General features: G+C 44.8%; 1 protein-coding gene across 3 annotated transcripts in view; it reads right to left on the reverse strand.

The window, feature by feature from the left end:
- The window catches only part of LOC147021305 (uncharacterized), a 64,511-nt gene that overhangs the window by 25,240 nt on the left and 26,842 nt on the right, over window positions 1-12,429 (reverse strand). For all 3 annotated transcript variants that reach the window (XR_015060747.1, XM_085891125.1, XM_085891124.1), the window contains one exon: window positions 11,349-11,452. Coding sequence is in view for 2 of the 3 variants with exons in the window: in XM_085891125.1 (XP_085747251.1) it covers window positions 11,349-11,452 (104 nt within the window). In the remaining variant the exon portion in view is untranslated. The remainder of the gene's footprint in view (window positions 1-11,348; window positions 11,453-12,429) is intronic.

A 12,429-nucleotide genomic window follows, 5' to 3' on the forward strand; every position in this document is an offset into this window, starting at 1 on the left:
GCAGAAGATTGTTATTATTATTTTTGGGTTAGGTCTGCTCTGCATCTGCTTTTATAAGTGGCTTGTTTATTGTCGCACCACACCCTTCTTCCCCATCTCTGCTTGCACACCCCAATAAATCTTAATCGCACCACATACTTTTCCTCGCCCATTGTTAGTAAATTACTATTAGGAATGTTCCCCGCTCGTTTTTGTCTTTTCCTTCATTGGTCCAGCATGGTTAGAATCCTAGCTTAGCCGGGACTTTATTATGAACAATCCGTTCCTTTTAGCTGGTACGTCCTTGGCAGCGTCGCTCGGCTGCATCCGATCCGGTCCGGTAGAGTGATCCAGTTTGGACAAGGCGTACCGAGGGCGTGTTCCCCGGTAATGAAATTACGTGGTTATTTTTGGGTAACTGGATTAACCAGACGGAGGACCCTAAATCACGTGGTTGAGTTATTGGTATCCACGGTCGGTTAAGCGACCCGCCGCATCACAGAATTATCCGTATGCGATGCCTACAATTCTGGGGAGTCTGGTGGCAGCCGAGAAAGCTCCCCCCCCCCAGTGGTCTTCTCATCCAACCCCCGGCCCACAACAATATATATATATATATATATATATATATATATATATATATATATATATATATATATATATATATATATGTATATCGTTACGGAAATGGCCCTGAGCAGGCTACTAAATATAGGATTAGCTCAGATCCCCCATTAAATGCATGTTAAGCGAGGTTGTTCGGTAAAATGGACGTTACATGTGTGTCGGGAGGTGTAAGAGGCTATTTTTTGTTTGTGCGGTGGTGGTGGATCGAGAGCTCCCTCTTCTTCCTTCGCCTCTCCGGACGATAAGCCCCACCCAGTCGACTGAGGGGGAGTAGCCTGGAGAGGGAGGTGGAGCTAAGGGGAGGAGTTTGTCGGCTTTGTAAAGGGGGAGGAGAGAGTGGCTTCGAAGCTAGCGAACGAAGACCTCGTAAAAAGGTTCAATTTGTGCAAACAGTCAGTTTTGAGGCGTGCTCGGCTTCGAAGCGAGCGAATGAGGACCTCGTGAAAAGGTTCAGTTTTGGAAAGCAGTCGGTTTTCGAGGCGTGCTCGCGGTCGAAGCGAGCGAACAAAAAGTAAACTGTGGTGAAAGGGTGAGCGCCGAGGTGGCGCCGATCGGCTGTACATGGGACAGCTGTGTCTGTTTTTCGTGAGGAACGAGCCGAAAGAAAGGCAGGGAAGGCAACAGAGAAATGATGAGTGTCTGTCTGCGATCTGCTTTGTGAAGGAGGCAAGAGAAACGACAAGAGGCGGCCTGCACGTCGAGTCGGCGATCGACTCTTATGAGGAGGTGATTCTGCCGTGAGAGAAACGGCAGTCGGCTTTGAGAGGCGAGCATAGAAAAGGAAAGAAAATGTGATTCTGCAGAGAAAGAAACTGAGAGGACGGAGTTGAGAAGTCAGGCTTCAAAGCGGGAAGGCAAGAGAGGAAACGACGGAGCCTCTGACGGTCCATACTCACCTCATGGCTCGATGACGTCTTGGAATCCCATGGACCCAGCCTGCGGAGCTCGGCACCTCTATTTGGGCCTTGTCTGGTGAACAGGCCGGGCCTGGATTTGTATGCTGGACCTTGAGAGAAATCAGCTGAAACCCATCGTCGATCTAACGGTCTTGTGCCGTCGACATTGGGTGGGGCCAGAACACGCTGAGGAGGGCGTGCGCACGCGGTGCCTTGAGAAAAAGAGTACGGCGCCGCCATCTTGCCACGTGGCGTGTTCGAGCTGGGGGCTCGAATCCGTGGACATCCACTTGTTACGAGCGACATTCATGCTTTTGACACTTTCCTCTCGTCCATGAAACATCACCAAGTACTCTGTCTTGTCTGCATGCATGCTGTCTGTCTGTCTGTCTGGTCTGCACGTTGTATAAGGCATATCTCGGTAGTGACCCCCTCGAAACCTGTAATCCGTAGTTCGCTAGTTAAGACCGGGTTAAAGATTGTTAATAAAAACATTGTCGTGAATGCTTTGCTTGTGTCTTGTTCCTCGATGTTCCCCGATAAATCTGGTTGGTTCGTATGAAGTTGCCGCTATGGATCAATTCGTGTCGCGTTGAGGAACGATCCGTTCGATTGGTATATAAAACCAAAATGGTTACAGACTGGCAGAAAACGCTCGGCATCTGACAAAACCAGTCTGTAACCGGGGTTCTATTTCCCCAACTGGTAAGGTCCAGGATTATGTTGGTATCGCAATTGAAGCCGCATGACCCAAGGCCTGTGCCGAGCCAGCCGGCATTATAAACCCCGGAGATGGCGGTGGTGAGGGTGGCGACAGAGTCAGGTGAGAATCCCGCCACCCCGGATCCGCAACAATATATATATATATATATATATATATATATATATATATATATATATATATATATATATATATATATACATACATACATACATATACATATTGTCCTGGATGTGGCCGGACTCGAACCCCGCTCCCATCAGCAGTTGTCATAGGAGTGCTGGGGTTCGAATCCCATTAACCAAATTAGTGGTAGCCAGGCAGTTAACACAGACCAATTTGCGGGGACGGTCGAGCGGTCCTTATTCCTTGGAGGTGGACACACTCATTGACATGGATTCTTGAATAAAACACAAACACTCACAAGGACAACAACGAAGATCATAAGGACAACAATGCACAAATTCATTAAACAATTCCTCCAACCGAGGCCTCAAACACACAGACAAAGGATAACAACAAAGATAAAACCCCCCTTCCAAAGCACAGGTACTCAGCCTGGCCCTCGTCGATTTGGTGCCGGGAAGCTTCGGCTGGCACGTGCACCTGCTAAACAAAATGGCACCATCTCCTGCCGAGACCGGGAGGAAAGAACCTCCACCATCCAACGCGACACGCAGGCAGGATGGCACCTCGCCTATTGCAGCCTTCCAAACTTCAAATGCACAAATATTGCCAGCACCTCCTCGATCAGCTCTCGACGTGCACCAATCCGCTCAATCTCCTCCAGGCATGCACCTTCGCGAAGCACACACTCCGTGCCTTTCCGTCAAGCACCGCACTTTTTGCCTTTTCCAAGTACACCTTGCAGTAGTAATCTCCTCTCTTAGCCTCTGTCTTCGGGGTGTGGCCCCCTCGCCTCCAAACCCGGGAAGGCGGGGCTTCTCCTGTTGTCATCATTTCAGGGACTCAGTCCCGAGCTTACGGCCATACTTGGAAGATAAAAACAGGGGAAAAAAAAAATCACAGAGGGTAATCACGTACAGGGAAACAAATTTTTACTCCCTAAGCTAATTAACACCGCACCACCCCTCAAGTGGTGACACGTAACACTTAAGCTGACAGATTCCCCAACTTAAATACATTGAGGTGCTTCTACCCGTCCACGGACCATGATACACTATACAATCCTATCTGTACTATTAAATCAGTTAATCTACCCAAATAATCATAACGATATATATTTATATATACACAAGGTGTTTCAAAAATGTTGATACAACTTTGACTTCCTGCCATTGCTTTGTTTTTTGACATATATTGTTTTCCTTTTAAGGATTTGGTAGGGTTATCGTGGTTTTTGTTCCCTGAGATTTATAGCTCCGTAGCTCAACTGTCAGGCAGTAAAGCAGAAGACAAAAGTGGCGGCTCTGTGGTGCGAGACTAAATAATATGTTGACACCCGCTGGAGGTTCTGCCGGGAATACGACCTCAGAACACGTGATGGACCCACAAATTGTGCCATTCAACGTATTGTGAAACATTTTGAGCACAATTTTCAATGCGAGTATACAACCAGAGCAAGGGCAAGTGGCAGGCCAGCATCAGTAACCAAGAGCCAAGCCAACATCGACGCCGTGTGGGATTCTGCAGTGGACAGTCCCAAGAAGTCTCACCGCCGGTGCTCCCAGGAGCTAGGCATCAAACCAACATCAGTCTGGTGTATCCTCATTAAGGAACTGAAGCTTTTCCCATACATCATCTCGATTAGGCATAACTGAGTCAAGATGACATGAGAAGGCGACTTGATATGTGTAATTGGCTGAGTGACAAGGTGGAGCGGTACCCAAACTGGATCAACCTGATCTGGTTCAGTGATGAAGCACATTTCCACTTGAACAGTGCCATCAACAACCAAAACAACATTTTCTGGAGGGGCTGAACCACCTGAAATCACTGAGAGGTACCTGAAAGGGTCCAAGGTCACATGCTTCTGCACCTTCAATGCCAGATGGGGAACACTAGGGTCTTACTGGTTTGAGAATGACAACAGCAGGATGATGACTATCAATGGTGAGCACTACCAGATGGTGCTCCAGAAGTTCCATAATGATCCAGCCCAAAAGGTCACCCCAAACCAGCTCGGCATGACCTCGTTTATGCAGGATGGTGCACCCCCACATACAGCTGGTGACACAATCACTTTCCTGCGGCAGCTCTTCAGAAATCGCCTCATTGCCCTGGGTACCACTCATGACTGAACACCCTATAGCCCAAACTTGAACCCTCTGGACGACTGGTTCTTGGGGGCTGCCAAGGGCTCTGTCTCTGCCAATCACCGTGCCACACTGGATGATCTGAAGCAGGAGATGTCAGACTACCTCCAGGCAGTGCCAAATGAGACCGACAGGAAAGTTAGACAGAACTTTGGAGTCAGGATCAATGCCTGTCTGAAGCATGGAGGGGCACACATCGAGAACGCCAATTACAAGAATTTTGCATAAATACCAATTTCAGACCTTGGGCACTCACTCTCTTGCAGTGACTTACTGCAATAGCAATCAGTGATAGAAAATACCATGTCATAAACTTTCAATAAATGTTTGGTTCACGTTCCTGATTCTTTGTAAATAAACATTTAAAGTTGCATCACTCTTTTTGAAACACCCTGTATGTATGTATGTTTGAATATATATATATATATATATATATATATATATATATATATATATATATATATATATATATATATATATATATATATATATATATATATATATATATATACGGAACACACATACCACCGGTAAAAAGTTTTAGAACACCCCCATTTTTCCAGTTTTTACTGAAATTTAAGCAGTTTAATGTTTCAATATACTCTGAAATTAAAGCATAGAACAAATAAACAATTGCAGATAAAAAAAAGAAATCATGGAATCGTTTTGTTGAACAAAATTTAATCTAAATTTTTGACTCATCAAAGTAGCCACCTTTTGCAGATACAACAGCCAAACATACTCGTGCCATTCTTTCTGCAATGGAAATCAAATATTGTTCAGAAAGTTCTTCCCAACGCTGTTGCAGAAGTTCCCACAAATGTGTTGCACTTGAAGGTTGCTTTCCATTCACCCTTCTGTCCAGTTCATCCCGAACCAGCTCTATGGGGTTCAAGTCTGGAGACTGCTGGCCATTCCATGATTTGATGCCTACTGTCTTGTTCTTTTCTTCTAAGGGAAGTTCTGACATAGCCTGGAGGTATGTTTTGGGTCGTTATCTTGCTGTGGGATGAACCCCTGACCAACTCGGCGTAGACCAGAGGGTATTGCATGGCGCTGCAAAATTCTGTGGTAGCGCTTTTGGTTCAGGGTGCCAGTCACTCTGTGCAAGTCGCCGACTCTGGATCCAGCAAAAGAGCCCAAGATCATCAAGCTTCCTCCTCCATGTTTGACAGTTGGTGTCACACACTGAGGAACCATCCTTTCGCCTACTCGACGGCATATAAAAACCTTGCGTGATGAACCGAAGATTTCAAATTTTGATTCATCGGTCCATAAGACCTTCCAGTTTTCAGTATTCCACTGGTGGTGCTTCATGGCCCAGGCAAGCCTCTTTTTCATATTTTGCCATCTTAGGAATGGTTTTCTTACTGCCACTCGACTTGTCAAACCTGCAGCTTGAAGTCTTCTCTTCACAGTTGAAACTGAGAGTTCCTTACTTCGACCAGTGTTAAGCTGTGCTTGAAGCTGCTGTCCTGTGAGCCGCCAATCACACAAGCTGTTGACTCTCAGGAACTTGTCTTCTGATTGTGTTGTGGCTTTGGGTCTGTCAGACCTCTTCCTGTCAGAGGTTCCTCCAGTTTCCAAGTGCCTTTTGATGGTGTAGGAAACTGTACTCACTGACACCTTGGATCGCTTTGCAATTTCTCTGAAGGAACGACCTTCACTTTTAAGAGTTATAATGGTCTGTCTGTCTTCCTTTGTTAATTGTCTCTTTCTTGCCATTATGACAGCAATATACTACTTCCTGCAGTGCAATGTTGTCCAAATAATGCTTCAGCTCGGGGGAGCAACAGTCTGTTCCAACACTGCTTTAATATAGACGTAACTAATCTGTATTAAATTAGTAACTTGTTTGTAACTAATCAACTGCAGGAATTACTGTTTGTAAGAATTACTGTAACTAATTACTGTTTGTAAGAGGGTTTGTAACTAATCAACAAAAGTTGGAACACCTGTAGGAATTGTTTGCATCATCTTTGAAGGCTTAATTTACTTCCCTTGCTGCAGAACAGCTGCAGTTGCTAACCCATTACTTGTTCCCTGAAAAGGGCCTTTTTTTAACAATTCTGAAATTTCCATTATTTTTCAGTTTTTGGTAACCTAAACTTTCTTTTTTTTTTTTTTTACCTCTGGCAGTTTATCGCTTAGCTTTGTACCATTTCAGGTTATTCACTGGACTTGAACTGCTTAAATTTCAGTACAAAATAAAAAATGGGGGTGTTCTAAAACTGTTGACCGGTAGTGTATATATACATATATGTACATATTGTTGTGGGCCGGGGTTGGTGGTGAGAACGACCACTAGGTGGGGGAGGTTTGCATCGTCCCCCACCAAACTCCCCGGAAATGTTGGCCGTCGCTCGGATAACTCCGCGAGCCGGCGTGTCGTTCAACTGACCGTGGTCACCAATATTTAAACCGCGTAGCATAGGGTCTATTTGTCTATAACCAATTTACCTAATCAACGACGCGATTTCGACTACCGGGGAAACCACGCCCTCGGCACGTCTTGCTCGAACCGGGTCACTCTACCGACTGCGGTAGAGTTCCAACTCCCGACTACAAACTCCGGTTTGGGTGCAGCCGAGCGGAAACTGCCAAAGCCGTGCCGGCTGGAATTAATTGCTTATCGGGTATAACAACCCGGCTAAACTCAGATCCGAACCATGTTGGACCAATGCAAGAAGGGACGGAAACAAACTGGGGGCATTTCTTACAAGTTTTATTTACAGTAAATGAAGACACAAAGCAAGACTTAACGCGAATATGCAAGAAGTATTTACAATGATCCAAAAACACTGATTCAGTTCTACTTAAAGACGGGCCCACACGCAGACACACACACACAAAATGAAAAGAAACCCAGTCTTTATTGGACCCTCGCAGCTGTGGAGAGAGACAAGCTGGGAGCTAGAGTTCGCTGGTGTACCTGACCGTCGGAGGAAGGGCGTGCTCCGTGATGCGGCACCTGACTGGTCATTGGTTTGGTCCCCAGTCACACGTGTGGGACTCGAGGTTGTGGTGGAGCTCGGGTAGTGAATGGCCGGGGTCGCTCTTCCCTTCCTCGTGGAGGGCCAGCAGAGACACGTTCGCCGCCTCGACGCCCACGAAAAACTCTTTAAAATAACTTTTAAAAGACTCTCCAAGACCCCAAAAAGACTCTCCAAGACCTGAAAAAGGGCCACCTGTCTCAGAGAGTGCTTGGGAATTTATGGACCTCCCTCAGCGGGGAGGGGCCTTGGTGAACACACCTCGCTGTCCGCCTCTGATTGGACAGGTCCTACGGCCCACCTTTCCGGGGCGAGACCTTGGCCCCTGCCAGGAAACCCCAACCACTCCTCCACGTGAGCCCACACTCGACGAGTAACTATCAACGCTGCAACGGCCCCTGCCGGGGAAACCACAGCCAGTCTTCCACGCGGGTTCATACTTGACGCGTAACAGTATCAATGTTGCACAGGCCGTCGTGCAAGAGTTACAACGATTGTGGAAGGAACGTTGGTGGAAGTGGCAAGGAACGGCTGCAAGACGCTGCCTTGGCAAGTCAGAGTGCTTGTAGATAGCGGGTGGGTAGTGGATCGTGATGGGGGAATGGAATAGTTGTTGGTTGTTCGTTGGATGAAAATATTTAATAACCCAACTAAAAAGAAATCGCAACGCATGCCTTTGAGTCTCCCACTAGACAAAAGGAAAGGGATCTGACTACACACATACTTAACGACATATCTGACTTTTGAGACATCTGTATGTTGAATGTAAATGGTTTCCAGATCTGTAACAATATATATATATATATATATATATATATATATATATATATATATATATATATATATATATATATATATATATATATATTGTATATAGTAAAAAAAAAAAGAAACACTTCCCATGACAAACAAAACGGTACTTCTACGTATGGTCTTCAATGCTGCAGATATAATTTAGGAAAAAAGACAAAAAAACAGAAGAAGATAAGGCCGAAGCAAGGTCTGTTTCTCTCCATCCACAGGCAGGTAAGTGGCTTCTGTTTTTAACTCCAGGATGCGCACATTTTTCCAATAACTCCCTCTTGGCTAAACTTCCCAAATCCAGACTGACTGCACATCTCAACTCTTTCGATCCTCTTTTCTCCCATTTTGGGAATGGTTCTATCCCACCATTCCCTCAAGGGAACAGAGCATGAAAAGGGCAGAGAGTGTAAGACCAGAGAGGAGGTGATGGAAGATAAAGAGACCAATGACCCGTCTGCAATGTGAAAATGAGAAGCCCAGACTCAGCTTTATCGTGGGAAATTTCTAATGATTTTAAAGGCGTTGGTTTCCATGGCGTCAAGCTCAGCAATCTGTAAGGCAGGGGCGCCAGTCCAAAGGGGAGAGCAGTGCTCCATCAAGCTTCAGATGAAGGCCTTGTAGTTGCATAAAAATTCAGATGTATCAAGGTAAGACTTTGCACGATGAAGGATGTCCAGGAGGCGATTTGTTTGAGGCCAACTTAGATATGTGGTTTGCCCAAAAAAGATCAAGGCTGATGGTAAGCTCCAAAAGTATGAGTGACTGAACTTTTTCAAGAGGGTTATTAAGGAAGTAGATGGGTGTGTTCATCAGACAGTCTTTTCGGAGGGACAGAGTGAGTGTGAGATTTGTCAGGATTGAAAGACATATTCCAGGTGTTTGATCAGCATGTGATTCTATCAAGGTCTGCAGAAAGGAAAGAGGCTGCTATCTGTCTATCTGAAGGATGTGGGATGTTGTGGCAGAGGGTGGAGTCATCAGCAAAGAGATAAAGAGGATTTACCAAGAGTCGTAAAGATTGTTGATGAAAATTAAGAATGGGACTGGGTCCAAGACACTGCCTTGGGTTCACTCCAGCCTTGACAAAGAAACGAGATGAGAGGATCCCGTTGAGAGCCACATGTTTGCTACGAGAATGGAGGAAGTCAGGAAGTCATGTATGGGGGTGGCCTTGGATTCCATAAGCAGAGTTTGGAGAGCAAGGCAGGATGCCAGACTGCACTGAATCCCCAAGATATGTTGAGAAAGACAGCCCTGATGTCATGTCTGATTGAGGGCCTCCATTCATTTTTGGGAGAGCAGAAGCAGCATGTCCAGAGTAGGTGACCAGGTCTGAATCTGACCTGATGGAGATCAGGCTGTTGGAGAAAAGGAAGGATTTTATGTAGACTGCGATGATGGAATCCGTGACCTTGCTGATGATTGGTTTGTTGATGGTTTGTTTGATTTGTTTTGTTGATTGATTGATGAGCTGAAGGAATCAGGTTTTGCACCATGTTTATGGAATGCAGTGATGTTGGCTGACTTCCAAGCAGATGGAAGATGAGGAAGGGCAAATTATAGGGTGAACAAAGCATAAAGAGGATTTGCAAGAGCAGCAGAGCAGGTTTTTAAGGACACATGAGCTAATGCTGTCTGGCCCAGTTGCAGATAAATAATCAAGGGTTTGGAAGAAACTTCACCTTCTCAGGTGAAAATGACAGTCTGGGGTGCAACTGAGTCTGGTGGGGCGGAGAGCAAGGGGTTGTGGACACAAGGTTTGAAAGCAAACACAGAATTGAGGCATTCAGCCTTCTCACAAGCAGAGTTGACTGCGGTGCCATTTGAAGAGAGGGAAGGGACGGAGGGGGAGCATACACCAGACGGGGTGCTACCAGGTTTTAGAGGAGACAAGTTTGAAAATTCAATCTTGATATTGGACAAATATTGTTTTCTGGCTCTCCTGAGTGGACGCACATTTACGCGCAGGCTTTGTGGAGTGATCTGAGGTTGCCGTCAGTCAAATTTGCCTTCCAGGAAGAGAAGGCAAATTGTATCAAGGCAACTGCCTCACCACAGGATTCGGTGTACCATGGATGGGAGGATGGGTAGGATAACTGAAGATAGAAGTAATCTGTGCATAAGAGACAGCAGGTTTCTGTGGAAGAATTCCATGGCTGAATTAATAGCAGGGGAAGTAGATATAGGAGACCATTCCTGATAAGACATGGTGGCTTGCAGTCCCTGCCAGTCATCTGAGTGAACTGCCAGACTCGTCGACACCGAGGCGACTGTCGGAAACTAGCCAGAAGCATGTTGACACTCACAAGCACATGATCACATAAACCAACCAGAGCAGAAGAAGAACAGGAGACAGAAGCAGGAAAATTAATCACTAAAAGGATTTGCCATTGGCAGAAATCCACATCAGAAAGGTCACAGATCGAGTCAGGCCAATGCAGTCAAAGAAGTCCTTTGGGGAAACAGTTAAGATGGATGGTTGAAAGTTCGTCCACATTGGCTGAGAGATGTAAATGGAGTCGTCACCATTTTGTTTTTCAAGTGAAGAGGGGAAAATAAAATAAAGTTGTAGAGTGTGAAAGAAGAACACTCAGGATGAAGAAAGCGGAATAGGATACGGAGCATCAGAGCAGAGACAGAATTGGCATGCTGACTAGCTCAGGCCTTGGGGAGTAAGCCAGACACATGGACACAAATTCCACAATACACCACAACGAGGTACGATAAAACACGGAAAATTGGACGAAAACACAACCAACATGTGGATGAATCTAGAACAAAAAGGCGCGACGGATCTTGTCTGTAAAACCTGAACCAATATCCAACAAGCTTAGACCCAGAACCAGAAGTCTCAACTGTTACCCTGTTGCTCCATCATCAGTTCATACCCTCCTGCATATTGCTCTTCAATGAGCCTCAACCTTGTAAAAAAATAATTAGATAAATTCAAAGATTTCTATATTCGAGCAAAAAGAATGCAAGTATTGTTCATAAATCACAGAAACAACCAGTAATTTCACCAATGACTCGCTCTTCAATCCAAAGCATTTACCGAATGGGGCTTCTTCCTCCACCGCTACGATTTCGTTGCTTGTTCTTTCGAATCCAAGGCTCGAGCTTGAGTGTTCCCTTCTTGCCTGAGGCAATGTCTGCTGCCTGATTGAAATAAAAGGATCTCTTGACATGATCTCAAAACATCAGACTTTTTTTTTAAATCAAAAGAATAAACACGTAGAAAATATCAGATTAGCTAAGGTTTATCTTTCCATGCTTGATACAATGCATAACACAATTAGGTTTCAAAAAACAGGAAAGTGCTATCTGTTAAATTTAGCCAATCATCAGCCCAAATATATTAATTTTGTGATAAATATCCTACAATTTCTTGGAGGATTTAAATATTCTCATAGGATATGTACATACAAGGAAAGTATGATGCAGGAAAAGGTAATTTTGTCCATATATTGTGCTCCATATTTCCATCCTAAAACCAAAACAATTGCACTTGCACCCTGACACCACACACGATTGATGAAAAGTTCCACAAATTAGCATGCAGGATTGGAGCTGATCAATTATTGAGGGGGGGGGGCAGTAGAGGAGACGAGAAAGCACTGCCAAAATCGCAGCTGCCAAACCATGTGACCTATGACATCATAGGTGGAGAACTTTTTTGGTCCTCATTGATTGGTGATCATAGCTGTAAAGTTTCATCTCAATCTCTTCAGCTGTTTTGGAGAAGATTTTTGAAGGTTTTTATGTTGAAAAAAAAAATACAGCTACCGAACCACATGACCGATGAAGTCATCAAGTATTTTTTCAACCATACAATTTAGTCCTCGATGACCCTCAAAAATTTTCATGCTGATTGGATAAAGTGTTTGACGTGTCCAATTATGACGTCACAACAAAGCCAACTATGACATCATCCAAAAAAAAAAATCACACTTAATTCCCATGGGGAGTACTTGTCACATGCGACGTTTGATTTTTTTTTTTCCATGGAGCAGTTTCGGAGATACCGAGGTCAAAAGGTTTTCCTTTTTTCCAACTACCATACCAAGTGACCTATGACATTATACTTATCATTAAAACATTCTACATGAGCAGTTAGCACCTATGGTGAAAATTTT

The sequence above is a fragment of the Eptatretus burgeri genome, chromosome 8 (assembly GCF_056783735.1).
Source record: "Eptatretus burgeri isolate ZD-2024b chromosome 8, Ebu_testis_v1, whole genome shotgun sequence".
In the NCBI taxonomy this organism is placed as follows: domain Eukaryota; kingdom Metazoa; phylum Chordata; class Myxini; order Myxiniformes; family Myxinidae; genus Eptatretus; species Eptatretus burgeri.